The 22,469-nt window shown below is 38.1% G+C and overlaps 5 protein-coding genes, 1 long non-coding RNA gene and 1 pseudogene across 9 annotated transcripts; 6 read left to right on the top strand and 1 right to left on the bottom strand.

Annotated features, from left to right (window-relative positions):
* Nucleotides 1–1,225: 1,225 nt before the first annotated feature.
* LOC108891174 (calsequestrin-1) lies at nucleotides 1,226–5,771 on the top strand (the record flags this gene model as incomplete). Its single annotated transcript, XM_018688288.2, has 10 exons — nucleotides 1,226–1,361; nucleotides 2,430–2,530; nucleotides 2,673–2,784; nucleotides 2,888–2,961; nucleotides 3,535–3,665; nucleotides 3,859–3,904; nucleotides 4,006–4,060; nucleotides 4,160–4,260; nucleotides 4,390–4,464; nucleotides 4,881–5,771. Coding segments are annotated over 10 exons (1,149 nt in total), but the record flags the coding sequence as incomplete, so codon positions are not given.
* Nucleotides 5,772–6,458: 687 nt separating this feature from the next.
* Nucleotides 6,459–7,678, top strand: LOC108891177 (complement C1q-like protein 3). The gene is made up of 3 exons (XM_018688291.2): nucleotides 6,459–6,866; nucleotides 6,977–7,105; nucleotides 7,213–7,678. The coding sequence occupies exons 1-3, from the start codon at nucleotides 6,644–6,646 to the stop codon at nucleotides 7,491–7,493; spliced, it is 633 nt and encodes a 210-aa protein (XP_018543807.1). The 5' UTR covers nucleotides 6,459–6,643; the 3' UTR covers nucleotides 7,494–7,678.
* Nucleotides 7,679–8,255: 577 nt separating this feature from the next.
* Nucleotides 8,256–11,317, top strand: LOC108891179 (complement C1q tumor necrosis factor-related protein 3). 2 transcript variants are annotated; one of them, XM_051075471.1, is made up of 3 exons: nucleotides 8,256–8,492; nucleotides 8,587–8,715; nucleotides 10,870–11,317. In XM_051075471.1, the coding sequence occupies exons 1-3, from the start codon at nucleotides 8,291–8,293 to the stop codon at nucleotides 11,148–11,150; spliced, it is 612 nt and encodes a 203-aa protein (XP_050931428.1). In that variant the 5' UTR covers nucleotides 8,256–8,290; the 3' UTR covers nucleotides 11,151–11,317. The 2 variants fall into 2 exon arrangements, with proteins under 2 accessions (XP_050931428.1, XP_018543810.1); XM_018688294.2 differs by lacking the exon at nucleotides 10,870–11,317 and adding an exon at nucleotides 8,823–9,269 and having other exon boundaries at nucleotides 8,258–8,492.
* LOC127143234 (uncharacterized) lies at nucleotides 9,024–11,269 on the bottom strand. The gene is made up of 2 exons (XR_007814517.1): nucleotides 11,120–11,269; nucleotides 9,024–9,072 (listed from the first exon to the last, which is right to left on the bottom strand). It is a non-coding gene; the product is annotated as an uncharacterized LOC127143234 (long non-coding RNA).
* Nucleotides 11,318–12,593: 1,276 nt separating the features above from the next.
* On the top strand, nucleotides 12,594–15,505 carry LOC108891180 (galactose-specific lectin nattectin). Of its 3 annotated transcripts, none has more exons than XM_051075468.1 (10): nucleotides 12,594–13,100; nucleotides 13,287–13,377; nucleotides 13,470–13,502; nucleotides 13,712–13,744; nucleotides 13,903–13,935; nucleotides 14,046–14,081; nucleotides 14,184–14,293; nucleotides 14,468–14,587; nucleotides 14,694–14,802; nucleotides 15,042–15,505. In XM_051075468.1, exons 1-10 carry the CDS (start codon nucleotides 13,032–13,034, stop codon nucleotides 15,107–15,109), a joined length of 702 nt encoding a protein of 233 aa, XP_050931425.1. In that variant the 5' UTR covers nucleotides 12,594–13,031; the 3' UTR covers nucleotides 15,110–15,505. The 3 variants fall into 3 exon arrangements, with proteins under 3 accessions (XP_050931425.1, XP_050931424.1, XP_018543811.1); XM_051075467.1 differs by having other exon boundaries at nucleotides 12,595–13,100; nucleotides 13,900–13,935; XM_018688295.2 differs by having other exon boundaries at nucleotides 12,599–13,192; nucleotides 13,900–13,935; nucleotides 15,042–15,501.
* Nucleotides 15,506–17,348: 1,843 nt separating this feature from the next.
* Nucleotides 17,349–18,871, top strand: LOC108891178 (cerebellin-2). Its single transcript, XM_018688293.1, has 3 exons — nucleotides 17,349–17,593; nucleotides 17,758–17,889; nucleotides 18,227–18,871. Exons 1-3 carry the CDS (start codon nucleotides 17,386–17,388, stop codon nucleotides 18,502–18,504), a joined length of 618 nt encoding a protein of 205 aa, XP_018543809.1. The 5' UTR covers nucleotides 17,349–17,385; the 3' UTR covers nucleotides 18,505–18,871.
* Nucleotides 18,872–20,085: 1,214 nt separating this feature from the next.
* LOC108891176 (complement C1q tumor necrosis factor-related protein 3-like) lies at nucleotides 20,086–21,733 on the top strand (annotated as a pseudogene).
* Nucleotides 21,734–22,469: the final 736 nt, after the last annotated feature.

The following is a 22,469-nucleotide window of genomic DNA, read 5'->3' as shown; positions in this document are numbered from 1 at the left end:
ATATCTTGCTTGTTAAAGCCATACTACTACTGATTGCCTGGAAACCTCAGGATGATGACAGGACTTCAAGAGCAAAGCAAACTGGCAGCTGTATAACACCATGTTTAATGTATTGATAGGAGAATGGTATTAATTCTCTCATTTAATCTCTGCAACAGAGTGTATTCCCAAAATACTGAACTATTCTTTTAAAACATCTGCAGATAAAACTGAGAGTATCTGTCTGGCTAGAGAAACGTTTTCTGATTTGGAAGAACTTACCCTTTAAAGAAGAAGAAGCGTTACCTTGAAAGGAACCTTCTCTTGTTTGCTTTAGTGTTTCAAGGCAATTAGGCCAATGTTCCTAACCCAATTAGAGAAAAATTGGCCCAGGGTCCAGTCATGAGGTAATGTGTCTGGACTCTAGACCACACGAATGGATGGAATAAAAGACTGCCTGTGAAGAGCAACATAGCACATACTATACCATACTTATAGATACTCTACAAGCTATTGTGCTGGTGCTTTGGGGCATTTGACTTTGCAATGCTGCCTTTGGCAAGCCGCTACCATGACGCTTTTGATTCGCCTCATGCAAAGTGGCAAGCTCACATTTAAAGAGTCAATCATCCTTTCATACTCTACTGCTAAAAATGAGGGACAAAGCAATAACAGAGGAAAAGTCAGCATATAAATGGGAACTTCTATATAACTATGAGAAACACAGTCTATTAATGTGCGTAGACAGAGAGATGAGAACACTGATGTATGCTTAAGTCTGTATATTTACAGTATGTGTAAATATGTATGCGCGCTGTGTGGGCAGCGGCTTCACGTTGGCAAAAGTGTGAGCTCCTCTCCTTTCCCACCACACCTGTCACAGCGTCTCTTCCCCTCGACATAGTTGGCTCAAGTTCTGCCCCTCTTGTTCTTCTGGAAACCCTGCTATCCATGCTCCTCTCATGCCGGCTACGAGGGCTGTCAATTGTTGGCTTCAGTTTCACTTCCCGATTTAGAAAGTGCAAGGCAGCAATCCAAAGCTTTTGCTTTTAAGGCCTTGAAATTGAGATGAAATGCCAAGGGTTTACTCATGTAAATGAAACTGAAAGTGTGTATTTAATGGAGTTCCGTTCTGAGATTAGGAAACGTCTATCACTCATCTGTGAATTGCCAAGATCAGTCAGCGACAGAATCACCACTCATACAATACTAAATACAACTTTCTCTTCATCTCCCCCACTTCCTCCAAACCTTCCCCACCCCTTTCTCTCAATGTTTCTCTGTCCAGCTTGCAGCCCAGGTTCTGGACGATCTTGATGATGAGGACATTGGATTCGGCCTGGTGGATGAAAAGAAGGACTCTGCTGTTGCCAAGAAGTTGGGTAAGGCTGCCAGTTGCTGACAGAGACCGTTTCTGGTGAAAACCCTGCCTGTTTGCCAGTGATAGAAAGCAGAAAAAAAATCTTTGGCTCAGTACAAATCATCTCTTTCCATCACGTTTCTCCTTGTGTTGAATATTGCTGATTAAGTGATACACACCTCACAACTCATTAACAGCTTTTACAAAAGTACTTCTTTATTCCAGTTGTCAGCGTAGAGATTAATAAACCACAACTTATCCCCTGTCACATGATCAGCATGGAGAACAGGATTTATAGGGACAGTCTTGATTGATCCTTACAGCTATTTTGTGTTTGGTACCTGTTGATGAACTTTGCATTTCATTTGCATTGCCAATTTAGACAGCAGAGAAAAAGCAGGACTTTGATTTTCTAACTTGTTTCATGATGCACTTCAGCTTAAACTTACACCTGTTCAGCGTAACTCCATGGTCACTAATGAATGAGGGAATCCATGATCAACAAAACAAACAAAAATGGCAGACTAAAAATCCAATAATTACTATAAAAACATATTAGTTGATAATAAATGTAAAAATGAAAATGCATTGTAAATATGAGATGGATTCAAACTATAGCAAGACGTAAGGTGTGTGAGGCCTTTTGAGGACAATATATGAAACAAAACTGCCCTCAAGTGTTCACTGAAGGTATCGCAGTTTCTTTGCAACAACAGGTGCTGCAGCTGTAAACTGTGCAAGTGGTGAAAACCACAAACCTGCAGGCTTAAGACTAAAGAAAGAACAGAAAAATGCGTGTTGTCAATACTTAATGCCGGTATAAAAATTCTTTGTAGGTATAAATTGTGACACAGTATTCAACACAAATACTGTGGACACCAATCACAACTACTAATGACAACAAGCTATGCTATAGATAACATTACTTTACCAGACATTTACACATTTTTACTGAAACCAGCATATATATGTAATTTTTAAGCACCTATAGTAATCATCCCTCAGCGTCATAACCATACATCGTCGTGGGTCTCCATGGTATAATGGTGTTACACTATGAAACTTGGTGATAAAACACTTCTCTCATCAGGTCTGGATGAGGTGGAGAGTATCTACATCTTTGCTGACAATGAAATAATTGAGTATGATGGAGAGCTGGCTGCTGACACCCTGGTTGAGTTCATCTATGATGTAAGTAATTTGTGGTCAATAACAAAGGATGGCGTCAAGTACTGTTGTTAAATTCAGATCATGGTTTGGTCATATTTCTTACTGTATAATACATATACAGGATGGATATACTGAAAACACCTGTTGTACATATTCTTGTCAGGTGATTGAAGACCCAGTAGAGATCATTGACAATGAACGTGAGCTGAAGGGCTTCTACAACATGGATGAGGTCATCAAGCTGGTTGGCTATTTCAAGAGCGAGAGATCTGCTCGTAGGTTAAAAATAATGATTTAAGTACTGAGCTTTAAACAGACCCAATGTAATTACTCTCCCTTTCTTTAATAATATGGTTTTCCTCATTTATCTCCTTCCAGACTTCATTGAATATGATGATGCTGCTGAGGAGTTCCACCCCTTCGTCAAATTCTTTGCCACATTTGACCCCAAGGTTTGAATTGTTTGAATATTTGTAGAGATTTATTTTTAATTCTAGAAAAGCTGAATATCAGAGAAAAGTAATGATGCAGACATGAATTTAAAGGTGCTATTAGTTAGTCTATACAGTCAATGTTAGCTTTAGTAGCTGTTTGCTTGCTAGTCTAGGAGGAATGTTGAGAGTTTGGCATCAAATTTCATTCCTTTTCTCACCGAGAGTGGTCTCCAGTGGTGAAAAGCGACTACAATGTTTTGCTTCTAGTTCTATCCTTCTTTTCTTCCACTGAAGTTAGCATGATAAGCAGCTAGCCTCAGATTGCATGGCCTGTCTCATTACTTTCCGATAGCAACTCACTGTAGTGTCAAGTCTGCCCTGAAGAAGAAACGCTTCTCAGAGGGCCAATTATAACCTCTTGTATTGTAAATGCAATGATGGCTGCAGCTCTTGGTGACAAACTGAATATTTTATAACATTCATTTAGTTCCTATAATGTTCTTAAAAATCAGTACTGTGTAGGCAAACATTTTTAGTATAAAAAACAGTTTTTACTTCGTCTGATTCGCCGTTCTCCTAACACTATTTCAGATTGCCAAGAAGCTGAAGCTGAAGCTGAATGAAGTTGATTTCTATGAGCCATTCATGGAGGAGCCCGTCACCATTCCAGGAAAACCCTACATTGAGTCTGAGCTTGTTGAATACATTGAACAGCATGACAGGTGAGACCCTGTGTGATACAAAAATAGTTCAAAAATAATTTACATAATCCAATGCTGATTTTCAACTACACCCATGTTTATCATAAACAGAGCCATATCTCCACCACAGAGGTTGCAGATGAGAAAACTGCAATATAATCTGCTCAAACAAGTTTTTCTCGAAGTCATTTTGAATATTTTTTAAACGTTTCAGGCCCACTCTGAGGAAACTTGAGCCTCACAGCATGTATGAGATCTGGGTAAGAGATTTCTCTGTAATATAATAAAGTTGTATTTCTAATCAGTCAGTCTAGACTAGAACTATAGTATACCTTTGCCTTATACCCCTTTGTGTTCACAGGAGGATGACATTGATGGAGAGCACATTGTTGCCTTCGCTGAGGAAGATGACCCAGGTAGATGCTTATGAATATGTCTTTTTTATTTGTAGTCAAGGCATTGATATCAAGGGTACCTGGCACACCACCGTACCTGACATATGAACTTTTCCCTAGACGGTTTTGAATTCCTGGAAATCCTGAAGGAGGTGGCGCGTGAGAACACTGATAACCCCAACCTCAGCATCATCTGGATTGACCCTGACAATTTCCCCCTGGTATGAAACCCCCCATTTATCAACTAGCCAGAAAACGCTGTTGATCCCTGTGTTGTTGCTTCTTAAATCAGTGATTGTATCAGAATACATAAACCTAACCATGTCCTTCTGTCTGTATCTCACTTTCAGCTGGTTCCATACTGGGAGAAGACCTTCGGTATCGATCTCCGCTCTCCTCAGATTGGCGTAGTTGATGTTGAGGATGTAAGCAATCTTTGTCATCCCTGGCAAAAACCTAAAATGAAAAACTGGTGCCAAGTTCTTTAAGATGTTGCTCAGGGCAACAAAAACTATATACAGCAAATTATTTAGTCATGTATTAGTGCATTTAACATATACAAACATCAAGAGCCAGATATTTCCCTCAGGAGTTGGTAGAGACCAAAAACTGAGCTAAGAGAGAATGAATATTGGACTGAGATTTGTTGACCAGCAACATGACTCTAAATGAATCCCAGTCAGTCTGTATCTGTTGGATTTGTAAATAAGTAGATGATTGGTAACAAGTTTTCTACTGTTTTCTACAAGTTTGACTGTTTGAGATGTTTTCGACATGTAGAAACTGTGCAGTTGAAATTATTTTGTCCTTTTGTAAATATTTTTGTGTCTCTTGTTGGCAGGCTGACAGCGTGTGGATGGAAATGGACGACCAGGATGACATGCCCACAGCTGATGAGCTGGAGCAGTGGATTGAGGACGTTCTGTCTGGAAAGATCGACCCTGACGACGACGACGACGACGACGATGATGATGACGATGACGACGACGATGATGATGACGATGACGACGACGACGATGATGATGACGATGATGACGATGATGATGACGATGATGACGACGATGATGATGACGATGATGACGATGATGATGACGATGATGACGATGATGATGATGACGATGATGACGATGATGACGATGACGACGATGATGATGAATAAATGTTTACTACCATCTTTCACTTCACTATGATTTAGCCAGTAATGGCAAAACCCAATAGTAGAACCAGTTTTTTTCTAACATCTTGCAGCAAATACACTGCGTCTGTTTGCTTCCCGTATGGTTTCCTATAAGGGACAAATATAATGACCCTGTGGGAAACTTTTCCTGTCAGTTAGGGAAGGAATTTTTCAAAGAAGCAGAGGATTTTTGCATCTCTGTTGACGAACAGCTCTCACCTCTGAGGTTCACACTGAATGTGAGCAAAGAGGCTAACAGAGGCTAACTTCCCTGACATTTTCTACCTAATGTCACAGACTGGGGTTACCTCTTTCTCATTTTCTCCAATTTACTGTAATCCTGTTTCAATGACATGTTTTCTACTTGATGAGAAGAAGAAACAAACACTTTCTTGTACTATTTTTAAAAACTAAAGAACCTAAACTCACTGGACAGTCTTAAAATTATTGCGATCTTGGAAAACTTTCAAAATAATGGATAATTAAAAAAAATTACAATATGATTTGTTTCTGCTCTCATATTAAAAATGAAAAAGAAAAATATTTTAAAACCAATGCAGTTTTTTGTACTACTATTTGTGTGTGTGTGTGTGTGTGTGTGTGTGTGTGTGTGTGTGGTCTGCAGGCAATGTAAGAAGGCTTTGCTTAAGCATACATCTAAATATTTTCTCTTATTTGATTATTATATACAGTACAGTGCCATGATAATTATAACTACACTTGTAGACGTATAAAAAGGTCCAAGTTTTCCAATGCAATTCGTCTATTCACCCACCTGTTCACACAATAGGTGGGTGAATGCCCCAATTAAAGCAACACTATGTAACTTTTCCTGAGCAGTGGCAACAGCACTCTCTGCAAGCTAACAGCCCATGTACAGAAAACAAAGCCAAACAACAACAAACAAAAAATCATCGAAAAAAAATGAAAGAAATAATTACTGAGCTATCTTCTTCTTGTAGCAAGCTGAAGACCCATAATTGTGGACATAGTGTTGTAAAGTGTTACACACATCTGTTACCTCTATAGTTTATAAACTATATAATCTAAAGGTAAAATAATATAACATAATGTCGATTTAAAACAACACAGGATGCCCCAAAAATATGTGAAAAAAACAAGGGACCTCACTTTTTCTGGTGTTGGGTATTGTGCGTTAACTAGCCACTGAGTTAGTGTATACACAGTAAAGATAATTTGAATCATGCTCAAAAAATACAGAAATATAGTTAATTTTAAAAAAGGCAATGAAATATGCAAGAAAACAAACACAAGATGAACTTTCTCCTCTGCCAGTAGCTCACAGGGGGCATGTTTTTACTACAGGACTAAAAGTCAACAAATTACACAAGGTAATATTGATAAACTTCGATAAAAGCACAGAGAGCAAGTGAATAAATCAGACACAGAGTGATTCACACTAGAAGATGCTTAGTTTTATGAGTCTGTTGATTCTTCTCTGCTGCGAACTGAATTCAGGCCAGTTTGAGAATGACTCACAAAGCGAACCTCTGTGCCCCGATTCCCACGATCTTCAGAAAGAGTATGATGCCATGAAAAAAAAGATGGAAGCCTTGGAGAAAATGCTGAAAGACAGTCAAACCAGGTTAATCAACAACGAAAACACGAGAACAGAGCTGAAAAATGAAGGTAGATTGAAATGAAATAATGAAGATTTAATAAATTATTTATCAAGTAAAACTACATTTTACAGAAAAATGTATATTTGTACGTCTCTCTTTTTCTCTTTTTGTACACAGCCAGCATGCAGGTGATATTCAGTGCAGCAGCAGGAGGAGGTAGCTCGATCGGACCTTTCGACACAGACACAACTTTAATCTATGAAACAGTTATTACAAACATTGGCAGTGCTTACAATAAAACCACAGGTAAAGACATCATTGATGGGCTGATCAGTGTGTATAGAATAATTCTTTTTAATTCATTGGGGCTTAGAAAACAAATGGCACTGTAAAACACCCTGTTATTTCCACAGGTGTCTTCACTGCACCTGTAGCAGGTGTTTATTACTTCAGCATCTTCTATCATGCTGGAGGAGAACATGAGGGAAAGCTGCTGTTGTACAAGAACACTCAGCTGGTGGCGATGGCCTTTGATCAACGATCAGACTCTGACACAGCTGATAACGGGGGAAACGCAGTGTTTCTGCAGCTGCAACGAGGAGACCAGGTGTATGTTCACATGGCTCCAAACTCACATGTCTGGAGAAACTACAAACACACAACTTTCAGTGGGTTTTTAGTCACGCAAATGTAAAAAAAAAAAAAAAAAAAAAAAAAAGATAGTATACAGTATAATAATGTCAGGTTATGATGTGACAAGAGTTGAATAATTAATTGTTTAAATGAAGAGCTGAAAAACACACACTGATGTATAATGTGTATATGTGTATAGTGATGACTAATAAATGAAACCATCCAACAAAACACATAATACAACAATACATGTGTTATTTTAAGGTAAAATAGTTACACAATGTCACTTTGTTTTTATTTCACAAATCACATACTGTAAATACGTCTTTCACTTTAGTAATGTATGACATCCAGTGCTTCTTAAAAACATAGTATGAAAAATACTAACATTTGTTGATAAAACTGCACAGACAGGCATGATCCATAGTCCAAGTATAAAGATGCAGCTTCAGGGCACGTTAGAGGTTTGCACACATCAGTCATCTTTGTAAACCACAGGGTTTTTTATTTGAATAAACCTGTAAAAGATGCACTCAAAGCAAATAAATGGCTGCGTTCATCTTATGGTGGTGCTGGCTGAGCTTACACGCTCCTCTTCAGTGACACCCAGATTCACTTTTACATATTCGAATGCTGCACACATTAGCGCTGCCAGTGCAAACACAGTCAGAGTAAACTTGTGAAAGACAAGAAAAAACAAAAAACAAACACAAGGTGAACTTTCTCCTCTGCCGGTAACTCACAGGAAACGTGTTTATAAAGGACAAACAGTCAAACAAATTACACAAGTAAATTATTGATAAACTCAGATAAAAGTGGTGAAAGCAAGTGAAGACACCGAATCATTGACACTAGAAGATGTTTCTCTTCATTTGTTTGTTCATTCTTCTCTGCTGCGACCTGAATTTAGGCCAGTTTGAGACTGACTCACAAAGTGAACCTGTCTGCCCCGATTCCTGCGTTCTCCAGAAAGAGTTAGATGCCATGAAAGAAAAACTGGGAGCCATGGAAAATATGCTGAGAGACAGTCAAAGCCAGATCACGGAGCTGAAAAATCAAGGTAGACTGAATATTTGAAAGATTTAAGAAACTATCAAGTGTTTGTTTTTCAAAAAATGTATATGTTTGTAATCTCTCTCTTTTTTTGTACACAGCCAGTGTGAAGGTGATATTCAGTGCAGCAGCAGGGGGAACTGGAACCATTGGACCCTTCAACACAGACACAACTTTAATCTACAAAACAGTTATTACAAACATTGGCAACGCTTACAGTCAAGCCACAGGTAAAGACATCATCGATGGGCTGATCAGTGTGTATAGAATAATTCTTTTTAATTCATTGGGGCTTGGAAAACAAATGGCACTGTAAAACACCCTGTTATTTCCACAGGTGTCTTCACTGCACCTGTAGCAGGTGTTTATTACTTCAGCATCTTCTACCATGCTGGAGGAGAACATGAGGGAAAGCTGCTGTTGTACAAGAACAATGACCTGATGGTGATGACCCATGATCACAAATCAGACTCTGACACAGCTGATAACGGGGGAAACACAGTGTTTCTGCAGCTGCAGCAAGGAGACCAGGTGTATGTTCGGTTGCCTGCAAACACACATGTCTGGGGACATGACCACCATACAACCTTCAGTGGGTTTTTGGTCACACAAATGTAAAAAAAAAAAAAAATCATGAACTTTGAAATGATTGATCCCTTTGTTTGGAGAAAGAATCAGTAACCACAGAGACATGTTCAACTGTTAGAAGTTAACACCAGATTCAATATAAAGGTGCTGTTCTCACTATTGTTCAGAAATAAATGATGTGTCAAAAGCTTAACAATGCCTTGTTTAAGTTTTGTTTAAGAGCTGCACAACATCCACTGTGAAGCAGACAAACTGGTGCTGATGTCAGGTGTGACACTGTAAACAATTTTATATGATTATTATTATAGAAATGATCAATTATCAGAACAAATAATCATCTAAGATCTATTTGAATATACTGGGGGCATTTGAGATGCTGATGATATGTGATTAAAGAATACAAACATTTACAGATACCTCTCACCTGCACACAGACAGGCATCATCTGTGGTCCTGGTGTAAAATAACATGCAGCCTCAGAGCACATCAGAGGTTTGCACACACTGGTAAACACTGGCATACACTTCAGACTATTAAACGCCTGTGTTCATCTTACAGTGGTGTTGGTTGAGCTTACACACTCCTCTTCAGTGACACCCAGACTCACTTTCACATATTTGACTGATGCACACCTCAGAGCTGTCAGTGCAAACACAGTCAGAGTAAACTTTATTGTCTCCAGAGAGACAAAATAAAAACTTTGACAGATACCCAATTTACCCAGAGTTAATGACAACAATTTTGAAGGGATTAAACTTAAAGATAAAACAAACACAAGGTGAACTTTCTCCTCTGCCGGTAACTCACAGGAAACGTGTTTATAAGAACAAACAGTCAAACAAATTACACAAGTAAATTATTGATAAACTCAGATAAAAGTGGTGAAAGCAAGTGAACGAATTAAACACAGAATCATTGATACTAGAAGATGTTTCTCTTCATTTGTTTGTTCATTCTTTTCTGCTGTGACCTGAATTTAGGCCAGTTTGAGAATGACTCACAAAGTGAACCTGTCTGCCCCGATTCCTGCTTTCTCCAGAAAGAGTTAGATGCCATGAAAGAAAAACTGGGAGCCATGGAAAATATGCTGAGAGACAGTCAAACCAGGGTAATCAACAGCGAAAACCAGATCACAGAGCTGAAAAATCAAGGTGGACTGAATATTTGAAAGATTTAAGAAACTATTTACCAGGTAAAATGTAAACTACATTTTTACAAATAAACATGTTTGTACATCAATCTCTTTTTTTGTACACAGCCAGTGTGAAGGTGATATTCAGTGCAGCAGCAGGGGGAAATGGAACCATTGGACCCTTCAACACAGACACAACTTTAATCTACAGAACAGTTATTACAAACATTGGCAACGCTTACAGTCAAGCCACAGGTAAAGACGTCATTAAGGACACACACAGGTTTAGTTTGAGCATGAGAAGAACAGTGCCTGTCCATAATCTAACAGTGTAGAAAAAAATACAGAAGTAATGTATCATTACTAATATTATTCTTAACCAATATCTATATATCTGTTACATATATTAACTGTCAAATAAATAAATGTTACATGTTAAAGAATATATATCATTTTGCTTTATTTTACAGGCTCATAAAAGTTAGATATATATCAATATACATTTCTTGGATACTTCACTTTAATTTCATTTGGGTCATGAAAACACACAGCGCTCTGTAAATATGTTGTATTAGTGTTTGTACTTTCTCATTCAACTGAATTGAAAAGAAGAATGTGTGTGAGTTGTTTAAAGGCGAGCACCAACACCCTGTTATTTCCACAGGTGTCTTCACTGCACCTGTAGCAGGTGTTTATTACTTCAGCATCTTCTACCATGCTGGAGGAGAACATGAGGGAAAGCTGCTGTTGTACAAGAACAATGACCTGATGGTGATGACCCATGATCACAAATCAGACTCTGACACAGCTGATAACGGGGGAAACACAGTGTTTCTGCAGCTGCAGCGAGGAGACCAGGTGTATGTTCGGTTGCCTGCAAACACACATGTCTGGGGATATGACCACCATACAACCTTCAGTGGGTTTTTGGTCACACAAATGTAAAAAAAAAAAAAAAATCATGAACTTTGAAATGATTGATCCCTTTGTTTGGAGAAAGAATCAGTAACCACAGAGACATGTTCAACTGTTAGAAGTTAACACCAGATTCAATATAAAGGTGCTGTTCTCACTATTGTTCAGAAATAAATGATGTGTCAAAAGCTTAACAATGCCTTGTTTAAGTTTTGTTTAAGAGCTGCACAACATCCACTGTGAAGCAGACAAACTGGTGCTGATGTCAGGTGTGACACTGTAAACAATTTTATATGATTATTATTATAGAAATGATCAATTATCAGAACAAATAATCATCTAAGATCTATTTGAATATACTGGGGGCATTTGAGATGCTGATGATATGTGATTAAAGAATACAAACATTTACAGATACCTCTCACCTGCACACAGACAGGCATCATCTGTGGTCCTGGTGTACAAACACAGGGTAAACTTTCTTGTCTCCAGAGAGACAAGAAAAAAAGTGCGACTAAAACCCAACAAACTTAACCCATGTTAGAGAAAGGGGACGACTACACCACCTGACCATAACCCACCAGACTGGCTTTATCTAGATGATAGTGTTTGCCGAGTCTAGTGTGGCAAACATGGATCAGATATCTATTACCAAATATTGATAGACTCCTCTTTTACTTCTTCTGAATTTAAAGGACACACAGCAACAGTTTTCATTTACATATGCTCATATATACACACAATAAATAATGCTGTGAAATCACGTAAAATAGTCAAACTTACATTTAGAGCAATGAACTGTGTAGCTTTTTTTTTATTATTATTTTTTTTTTAAGAATTGTCAAAGAATTTAGTCAAAGGTCTCCAGAATAAAATCCCACTGTGAGTCTACAAAACTACCAAACTGTACCATCAGTTCTTGTGTACATTTAAGTACAAAGACACAAGTGTGAGACTCTTTATAATCCTACTGACTCTGGCTCTGCACTTTTGGTGTGTCAGTCCTGCAGGTTGGGGAGTGCACATGCTTTGCTACGCTCAGTCAAGCACACTATAGTAGAGTAGTTCCCATACCAATTGCTGGTGCCCCTTTTTAGGACGCTTTCCACAGAATCAGTGAAGGTCTGAATTTCTTGAGGTGGTAAAGTCGTTCCCCTGGTCTTTCTAGTAAAGATGTCTGAGTGTGTAGACTCCAGACAGTTCACCAGGTGAGGGAAACCCTTTTGGAGGAATGGTTTTCCACCACCCAAAAAGAATAGTTGTGTTGTTGACGTATGCCAGGGACCACTGAAGCTGCTCTGACGGATCATGGTCTTCCAACACTTTATATTTTAGAGATACACATTGTTTTAATTTGTCATCGATCTTATCAAGAAGCTGTATTCCTGAAGGTAAATATAATGTGTAATGCCTCTTCTGTCTGTGTAATATAATGTACTGTAATATCAATGTTCCTGAAACTAGATGGGTGGAAACTGTTTGGAAATAGATATCTGATCCATTTTTGTGACACTAGACTCAGCAAATAGTATCACCAGACAAATACAGAAATGAACCCCTCAGGCGTGTTATGACCAGCAGACGTGACTCTGTCACATGATGTTACAGAAACATATGAATCGTATTTTTATTGCATTGATCGTGTTATTAAAAACAAAACAAAATACTTGCACTGTGCCTCCTCTGATCAGCCACAGCATTAAAACAAATTATTGTTTTTAATGTTGTGGCTGATTAGTGTATATATACACATATGTAAAAATATTTACATCATTTTACTTGATTTAACAAATTAAAAGTCAGTTTTATTTCTGTTATATTTCTATTATTAAATTAGATTTTCATTTACTTTTCAGTTACTCATTTTGCTTTTAATGTTGTGTGCGTGTATGAAATTGATCTTGTGTAATCATGTGTATTTTCTGTGTGTATTGGCAGCATGTGTGTCCTCAGTTCCTGGTTTTGTGGCAGGATGGCAAGGTAAGCAACTGTATATATGAGCGAGACTTTGTCCTGTTCGACACCTCGGGGTGACAGGTGAGAAGGAAGAAGAGAAGATAATTCTGCATCAGGTTTGCAGTGAGCACTTATTATTTTCTGTCCTTTCGTTGATGCATTGACTTCCTGTAGAAGTCTCACTAATAAATCTGTTTCTCTTTACTGAAGGTCATCATCCTAAACATCAGCTTCACCATGAAGATGCTGGCTGTGTCTCTCCTTGTTGGTGCCATGATAGCACTGACTGCAAGTACTGAAGGTAAGAGAGATGAGACACAGATAGACAGTGAGAGACTGAGTCTATTTTGTTGTGCACAAGCATCAAAAGTCATTCACTGTTGTGTCAAACAGCTCCGCCAGAAGCAGAACCAACAGTTCCAGAGGGTGAGAGCATTTTTCCTCATTACGTGTTGTTTACTGTAATATTCACTGTTAATACTGTTACTAACACCAACATACTGTTTTTCTTTATTATTACTTTTTTCTGTCATTCATTATTTTCCTTCTCTGTGTGCTTCAGTAACATAAATGTACTTTTCATGTCAACAAAGCAAATTGTCTTAAAGTGTGTTTAACTGTCCATCTCTACACAGAGGAACCTGGAACTGAACTGTCAGTTCAGGAAGGTGAGCACAACAAGATGTTAATATTATGCGAGTATTATGTAAAATAATTATGTTCACTGTTAAATCATTTGATAGATCAACACATTACATTGCAATGATGACAGTTTTCGTTATTGTTTTATCAACTGTCTCTGTGACTCGTGTCTCTTTGAAAGAAGACGAACCTGGGACAAACTCAACAGCTGAAGAAAGTGAGTGCACTTTTCTACTGATTTCTAACTTTGCTAATGATGATGCCCTCTTGCATCGAGGTAGAAATCATATGCATGACTAGGCAATTCAAACTGTGCTGCTGTTCCAGATGCAGCGGACAAAGTTCCAAGAGATGCAGAGAAAGGTCAGTAGATGGCTTTTTCTTGTTTTTTTTTTTTTTTTTTTTTCCATTTAGCATTCATCTTGAATGGAGATTCAACATCCTCTCATCACTGTTTGATTTCAGGAGAACATCATGCTGTCAAGAGGTCCACGTATTGTCCCTGTGGTTGGTCTCTGTGCGGACTTCGCTGTTTCCGCTATATTTCAGGAAGAGCGAACTGGGTTACAGCTCAGGTAATCAGGATGATCTGAGTGTACTAGAGCAGGGAAGAGAGATCCAATCACAGGTGGTCGGTGGAGACTCATTCTAATGCCTGTGACTTGACTTACTTAGAGGATATATTATATCAGGTGATGTCTTTGTCCTTGGCCCCTCTGCTCTCTGACTGACTGGTTTCTCTCCTGCAGAGAGTCTGTCAGAGACTGGGTGGGAGCTTAGCATCTCTGCACAGTGTGTATGAGGAACGTTGGGTTCAGCGTTTGACAGGCAACCAAGTAGCGTGGATCGGCGGCTCTGATGCACAACGGGTAAATTACTTATTAAGGCCTGGCAGTTATTTAATAAAAAAATCTTTTTTTTCTTTTTGTTCCCCTTTTTAACTCACGCAGCACTGTTTTTTATTTTGACTTCAAGGAGGGTTATTGGTTTTGGATTGATGGCACACGTTTCAACTATGCCAACTGGTGTCGTGGGGAGCCTAATAACTTGCATAGACAGCACTGCTTACGAATGAACTGGGGAGGTAAATGACAAGACAACATTTACTCATGAAACATAATGTCTGTGTGTAATAAATGATTAAAGGCAAATTAAAGTAGGATTGTAACTTTAAAGATCTGGAAAAGAAAGTTTTACTCAGTCAAATATAGGTTGTCAAATCATTTAGTAATTAGCAAAATTACTGGTTGTACATGTTTATTTAATAAAACGTGTTTTTGTTTGTGACATGCTGACTGTCTCCTTCATCTTTGCTAATCACAGCTAGAAACTGCTGGGATGATGGGCACTGCCACGTCCGCCATGGATTTGTTTGTGCCAGGAGACGCTGATGATTCCCAGGGAAGAACACAGAGGCATGAAGTTAAAGCACAAACAAACTCATCTGTCTGTGTGTCATCAGTCTCATATATAACATGAAAGCTTTGTATCTCAAATCAGATCTTTATTTCTTTGCCATTGCTGTAAAACTACTCAAGGGAAGAAGCGACAAGTGACGTAAAGGGGAGCTGCCTCTTAGGCCTTGTGTCTTAACAGAGCAGATTGAATGGGTATGAAAAGAATGCTTTTAGCACAACTTTATTCTGCAGAGTGATTGGTCTTTCTTGTATCATGCATAATTAAAAAGGCTCAAGCAATAAAACAAGCTGGTTTGTGAGTTTATGTACTACCTTACTTGGTATAAATGTGGGTATCATTAATGCTACTCAAACAACCCCATGTAAACTGCCCTGTTGAGCACTATTTGGTTTTGCTTGATAGGCCAAAAAAAAAAAAAAAAAAAAAAAAATTAGAGAATTAAAGCAACAAAATGTAACTTTGTCAAGCAACAGTGCCCTCTGCAGTCATGAGTTATAATTAATTCTGTTGGGTTCAAGACCGGAGCTCTGACTGTGTAGTCCCATTGAACTGAAACATGGTGGCTTCAAGAGCCACATCAAACCATTTTTAATTCTTGATATTTTTCAAGTTTCCCCATTGAGTTTTGGAAAAGAACAATGGTCTTTAATGACTTCCAAGTCTTTTTAACTGATCTACAACAGTTCAGTGTTACTTTTGAACATGCTCCACCTGATTCTGGCGGTTTAAGACACACTATCCTCTCTCGTGTAGACCACTTGTGCATACCAATTTGGCAGCAATGGTGGCACAGCTCCAAATCTCTTAGGTTTTGCCTAATAAAGTGTATATAGTACATATAGTGCAGCATGTTGAAGTTCAAGTAATAAAGGCCCCCGTACCATGAGCTTTTCTAAATAATAACTGGGTCATTTTATCTAAAAATCAACAAGCTTTAACCAGTTTTATTTTAGTGTGATCAAAGTTGAAGTTTAATCAATGCCAGACTCCACGTCTCTTTCAGCTTATAGCAGTTAAAACCTGCAACATTTTAGAAAGCTTGTCGGCACATTTAGCATTAATTTGGGGATGTGTTTCTGGTGTATCTGTTTTTAGTCTCAGCTCAACGCCTGAAAGAATTAAAGAACAAATGGATAAATGAAGTGCTGGTGGATGGTGGGCATACAAAGAACACGTTTGAGCGGTCAGTGTTAATGTTGAAACCACCAGCTGCTCTATCAGAGGTCAGCATAGTGGAAAAAATGATGTTAGAGCACCCAACCGATGACCATATTTGGTGAAGGAGGACAGCACAGACTTTTCACGTGAAGTGAAATCTTGTGACCTTGCATTAAACTTGTGGTTCATTGATCTTTTTAGAAAATGATGCAAATGGAATAACAAAGTCCATATTTACTTTGTTGAAATATGGTACAAACTAATCAAATACTACAAAATGAATGATCCTTAAAAATGCATGTTAATTCAGTTAAATTCCAGCATTTTTCTGAGGACCAAACGTACAGCGGGAATAAAAGTATTCTAACCTCTTGTACTGTAAATTCAACAATGGCTGAAACTTATCACCACCCTCTTCTTCCCACAGGTAACTTCACTGCACCTGTTGCAGGTGTTTATTACTTTACTGTCCTCCATCATGCTGGAGGAGATCACGGGACAGAGCTGGGTTTCTATAAAAACAGCTGGCGCGAAACGGCCCATAATGGAGAAAACGCAGCGTTCCTGCAGCTGCAGCGAGGAGACAAGGTGTGTGGGTGCACACTCACATGTTTGGGGATCCAACTACCACACGACTTTCAGTGGTTTTTCAGCTTAGACAGAATGCAGTTAGTTCTGCTGTAAATTCACAGAAACAAATAAAAAATGAGTCCTTATTGTTAAGTTACTGCTTCATTCATAAGGCTGACAGCTTCATTGTGCTTTGCTTTGCAAATGATGATGAAAAAACTCTGACATTTAATAACTAGACAATAAACTTAAATAGATCAAGAAATTGTGGATAATTAGAAAAAGTAACAAGTATTTATTTAAGTATTTTGTGTAATTTTTGAATAAAACAGCAGCTGACATCTCTTTGACGGTTGACTGAGCCAACGGAATTTCACAATTGCACACTGGTTCTTTTGCAACAAGAAAACAAAGCCAAAAGCCAAACAAGATGTTAAACATTTATAAACTGTGGTAAAACAGTATAAAAACAGCCAGAGGGATCATACCAAGACATTAGGAGACTTAATCGAGTTGGAAGATGAATTTTAACAGTTGCAAATTGTTTGCATTGCTGTTCTGTGGCCTGACTTTGGCACAGATAGATACTGGAGCTACAACTGATGATGCACAGTTGTCCTCCTCTTCTGACACGTCAACTATCATGAGAGAATTCAGAGAAAAACTTCAAGCGATGGAAACCAGACTGGAAGGCAGTGAAAACCAGATTCTGGAACTGAAGACTAAAGGTGAGGTGAAACTAAAGAGATTTTGATGGACAAGTCATAATTCACATGGTTGTAAGCGGTGTTAAGTTGGTAAAATGCGTTTTAGCTGATGATCAAGAACTCTTGTTCTTTAATTGGAGGAATATTTACAGAGTGATGTTACGAGAATGAATTGTCTTTCACAGAAAGCACCAAGGTGATATTCAGCGCAGAGGCAGGAAGAGGAGATGCATCCATTGGACCCTTCAACACAGACACAACTGTAATCTACAAAAAAGTGATCACCAACATTGGTAATGCCTACAGTCAATCCACAGGTAAGACCCAGTCTCCTGCAAACATGTTTAACTTCTTTTTGAACTGAGACTCTCAGTGTTAGTGACAATGATTCAGCCAATAAAGTGAGATATAGATCTCATTAGTGTTTGCATGTGTGTAGTGTAGTTTCTTGTGAGTCAATTTAGTTAATTGCAATGAATAAATAAGTAAAAATGAATACATGAATAAAATATTTAAAAATGAATGACCTGTGGATTTTTGAGTGTGTGCACAAGTGAGTTATTTGTAACAATTATCTGGTTTTAAAAAACTAAATGGTCAGTGGTCATTTGTAATAAATAAAATAATATGTCTAACTCCCTGTTATGTTCACAGGTATCTTTGCTGCTCCTGTGGCAGGTGTTTATTATTTTAGCATCTTCTATCATGCTTCAGGATCACATGGATCGATGCTGCGACTGTTTAAAAACAGTGAGGAGATTGTCATAGCACATGATTTCCAGTCAGACAGTGACAGAGCTGATAATGGAGCAAATGCAGTGTTCCTGCAGCTGCAGCATGGAGACCAGGTGTATGTGCAGTTGGCTGCAAACAGTCATATTTGGGGAGCTAGCCACAGTACTTTCAGTGGTTATTTGGTCGGTCAAATATGAGAATCAATACATTACATCTCTGTTAAAGGAAGGAAATAACTTTCAATTAAGTAAAAGACAGAAGTCATTGTATTTGGTAACAGGACAGCTATAAAGATGAAAACCTATGTTGGAAATTTTGGTGTGTTTAACGACACAGGTCTCAGCAGCCAGTTCTTCAGTTAGCGCCACCTGCCTGTACAAGCACTGATTCAGGCTAATCTGTTCACTGAAGATTTGTTTGTACATGAACTGTGTGCCACCATATTGTAACAGTCTGTTGTAAGATCTTTCAAATACCACCATCAGACAGAACCATTTTCACACTGATCCCAGATTTGTCACAACTGTAAAACAAATCCAAATTAAAAAACTTCTGTGCCTTTGACTGACTTGTTTCTTTACTGCAATTTTATTCAGAATAACTTACTTCTGCTTTGCTCCTGCTCTCATGTTATTTGTGTTTGTATTTGGCTTTTATTACTTTTTGGCTTTGGACATCATTCTAATTGTTGTCTTTGACTTATATAAAGAACTTTGAATTGCTTCAGTGTTTAAGTCTTGATCTACAGTCCAGCATTACTTTGACCTTGCAGGGCCTGATTCTGGCAGTTTAAGCTGCTATCACTGAATTACGCACTGGTAAATACTTGGCTAACCAACAGGTTGAAATATGAGAAGTGGTTCAGTATCTCACATGAAGTGAAACCTCTGACCTTGCATTAAGCTTTCACTATGAGAGGGAAAATGGTTTGTGTCTCATTGAGGTCTGCATAAGGTTTTGAACACACATACAATATGATTTTGTGGTTCTGTGGTTCAATGTTCTTTGTTTTAGAAAGTGACAAATAAAAGACCAAAGACCAAAAAATATAGTACAAACTCAAACAATTACAAAATGAATTATATGTAAAAAGTCCACCTTCATTTAGTTCAGTTAAACTCCAGCATTTCTCCTCAGGGCCAAACCTACAGCATGACATTTAGTTCAACAAATGAGAATAAAATACAGGAACTCCATAGAGGCATGTGCCAAGGGGGAAGTCCTTACATTATCATTCATCAGCAGTCAAAGGAATCTTATGATACAAGAGACAGAACATTTTTTCTGTCCTGCAGAAATGCTTTTGATTGATTTTAGTGAGTTTAATAAAACACTGATTATAGAGTGGCAATACAAAATAATGTGATGAAAAAGGAACCTATCAAATGTTATCACCACCCTCTTCTTCCCACAGGTATCTTCACTGCACCTGTTGCAGGTGTTTATAACTTTACCATCTTCCACCATGCTGGACGAGGCCCTGGGACAGAGCTGTTTTTCTACAAGAACAGCCAGCGTATGGTCGCGACACAGGATCACCCTGAAGGGACACTAGACTGTCATTATGTTCCACTTTTCTCTCCTTAATCGCACAAGGTTTCTCCCAGTTCAGTTTCTGACTGATCACATCCAACCACCTGTATAAGATAAAAGACGTGTAGAGATAAAGGTCGCCTCAAAACAGACTGGGGAAAACTGGGAATATTTTTCTGTTTACATTTTGTTAGGATATCAAAGGTTGACTGAGAGCAAGTACTATTTCACAACTGCACAGCCACAGTAAACAAATCCTGTGAAACAAGGAAATAAAACCAAATGTCAAAGGGATATTAAAAATTAACAAGTTGTCGTTAAACAGCATAAAAACAGCCGGAGGGATCATACCAACCAGAGGTAAGGAGACTTATCAACGTGGAGGATGACTTTTAATGTTTTGTTTGCGTTGCTGTTCTGTGGCCTTACTTTGGCACAGGATATTGGTGGTTCTCAAGAAAAAGGAAAAACTGATGAAGCACAGTGTTCCTGCCCTTCTGAGATGTTTAATGTCATGACCGAGTTGGGTGCCATGAGAGAAAAACTGGGAGTCATGGAAACCAAGTTGAAGGAAAGTGATAACCAGATTCTTGAACTGAAGAGCAAAGGTAAAGGAAATGAGTGAGATGGAATAAACTAAGTGGAACAATGTTTACATTTACAAAATAATTTGATTGCAGTGTTTTGCTTTATCTAGAAGCAACAGTGGTAGCATTCAGTGCAGCATCAGATGGTAATAAAGCCATTGGACCCTTCAACACAGATACAACTTTAATCTACAAAACGCTGAAAACAAACGTTGGCAGTGCCTACAATAAACACACAGGTAAGTACAATACTGGCATTTTTAAAGTCTGTTATTTCCAAATATATAAGGAAAAAGAATAGTGCAGCTGAATGTAAATTCATTTCTTTCTTCTTATATTTTGTGATGAATTTAAATGTAGTGGCCTCGTACTTTGGTCAACATGATGAACATTATGGCCTTAGCTGTACTTGGTTTTAAATGTTAATTAACAAACATTAGCATGCTAACATGCTAAACTAAAATGAAAATTATGCCTGCTAAATGTCAACATGCTAGCATTATCATTGTAAGCAAGCTAGTTAGCATGTTGATGTGAGCATTTAGCCACACGCTGCAGACTTGTTTTTAAATTACTCTCTGTACCACACAGATTTTTTAATTGACAAAAGTTTAATGTGATTATAGCAGGGATGTGTTTGTCTCCACAGGTATGTTCACAGCACCTGTTGCAGGCATTTACTACTTCAGCTTTTTTTTATCACGCTGGAGGAGCACATCCGGTTACTGTATCTCTCATCAAGAACAACGAACTTATTGTGATGGCCCATGACCACAGTACATCGCATGACGGGGCTGATAATGGAGGAAACGCAGTGCTTCTGCAGCTGCAGCAAAGGGACCAGGTTTATCTGCGCTTGGGTGCAAATACAAATGTTTGGGGAAATAACGTTGTTACCACCTTCAGCGGTTTTCTGCTCAGACAAGTTTAAGAGACAGTGAATGACGATATGTTTCATTTGTCACTATAATTACAATTTTAACAGATCTGAAATTATCAGAGTATTTAAAATGCAATATGTTTATTTTAATTCATTTCAAATTGAAAGACCATTTTTTACAGTAAAATTCAGTAGGATTGTCCACAAGGTGTAACTTTTTTTTTTAGCTTATTGAAGGCTGCAACTTCAATCTGAATTAATAACGTATTCTCTTCTATTAGTTTCTCTTCTGCTTCTCAAGTAATAACTTAAAGCTCTATTTTGTCTCATCAATACCTTGTTAGAAAACCTCCTCTGTATTAGTCCTTGTGCACACTGTCTTGCATTTTGAACATGTCTTCTATTAAAACTAATATGTGAGTGCAAGTGGTGTAAAGTCTCCTTGGCCTGCTATTTTGTTATTAAACCAATTCAATTTCTCAATCCATCAAATGCATGAATGTAAATGGAACATTAATTTGTGTTTCTACCCATGACTCAGGCCTCTGCATGGCAGGTTACAGACAGACCACTAAACACACATAAAGGTCTTAGTTCAGACAGAAAACAGCGCCCTCTGCTGTGCCAAACCAGTGTGGTGAAGCAGTGAAGGAAATCTGCTTCAGTTCTCACCTTGTTGGCAAGACAGGTTCACTTAAATGGGACATTTATTACACAAATGCACTTACATAAAACATTTAATCACTGGTTCATGAGTATTTAATGAAACCAAATAAACAGCACCCCCTGCTGTGCTATGCCAGTATAACGCAGCAGTGCAGGAGATCTACTTTGAATAGGACATTTGATATAAAGGCAAATCAAACTGCTTCTGTTAAAATGTAATAAAAGGAACATGACCGATGGTCAGTTGCAACAACAAAAGTAATGTCAAACAATGGTTTATTTTTACCAACATCATGAAAAAGAAATACAAAGAATATTTCCATTAAATGACATCAAACAGGAATATACAGTCCCTACGCATGTGTAATAAGCAGTAACACCAGCACATCTAAAAATCACAGCCTTTGCAGTATTCATAGTTCAGTTCTTCTTCACATGATGAACGTGTTAGCGGTTGTGGTGACAAAAATGGACTGAAAAAACAGAACTGTGAGCA

Source organism: Lates calcarifer, linkage group LG14 (assembly GCF_001640805.2).
Source record: "Lates calcarifer isolate ASB-BC8 linkage group LG14, TLL_Latcal_v3, whole genome shotgun sequence".
NCBI lineage: Eukaryota > Metazoa > Chordata > Actinopteri > Centropomidae > Lates > Lates calcarifer.
The sequence above is the reverse complement of the archived record's forward strand: the minus strand, read 5'-3'. Positions and strand labels throughout refer to the sequence as shown.

Coding starts and splice junctions, on each gene's coding strand:
- LOC108891177 (XM_018688291.2), top strand. CDS start 6,644: ATGCTTAGTTTTATGAGTCTGTTGATTCTTCTCTGCTGCGAACTGAAT. Junction 6,867..6,976: donor AACAGAGCTGAAAAATGAAG/GTAGATTGAAAT, acceptor TTTTGTACACAG/CCAGCATGCAGGTGATATTC. Junction 7,106..7,212: donor TGCTTACAATAAAACCACAG/GTAAAGACATCA, acceptor TTATTTCCACAG/GTGTCTTCACTGCACCTGTA.
- LOC108891179 (XM_051075471.1), top strand. CDS start 8,291: ATGTTTCTCTTCATTTGTTTGTTCATTCTTCTCTGCTGCGACCTGAAT. Junction 8,493..8,586: donor CACGGAGCTGAAAAATCAAG/GTAGACTGAATA, acceptor TTTTGTACACAG/CCAGTGTGAAGGTGATATTC. Junction 8,716..10,869: donor CGCTTACAGTCAAGCCACAG/GTAAAGACATCA, acceptor TTATTTCCACAG/GTGTCTTCACTGCACCTGTA.
- LOC108891180 (XM_051075467.1), top strand. CDS start 13,032: ATGTGTATTTTCTGTGTGTATTGGCAGCATGTGTGTCCTCAGTTCCTG. Junction 13,378..13,469: donor ACTGACTGCAAGTACTGAAG/GTAAGAGAGATG, acceptor TGTGTCAAACAG/CTCCGCCAGAAGCAGAACCA. Junction 13,503..13,711: donor AGAACCAACAGTTCCAGAGG/GTGAGAGCATTT, acceptor ATCTCTACACAG/AGGAACCTGGAACTGAACTG.
- LOC108891178 (XM_018688293.1), top strand. CDS start 17,386: ATGAATTTTAACAGTTGCAAATTGTTTGCATTGCTGTTCTGTGGCCTG. Junction 17,594..17,757: donor TCTGGAACTGAAGACTAAAG/GTGAGGTGAAAC, acceptor TGTCTTTCACAG/AAAGCACCAAGGTGATATTC. Junction 17,890..18,226: donor TGCCTACAGTCAATCCACAG/GTAAGACCCAGT, acceptor TTATGTTCACAG/GTATCTTTGCTGCTCCTGTG.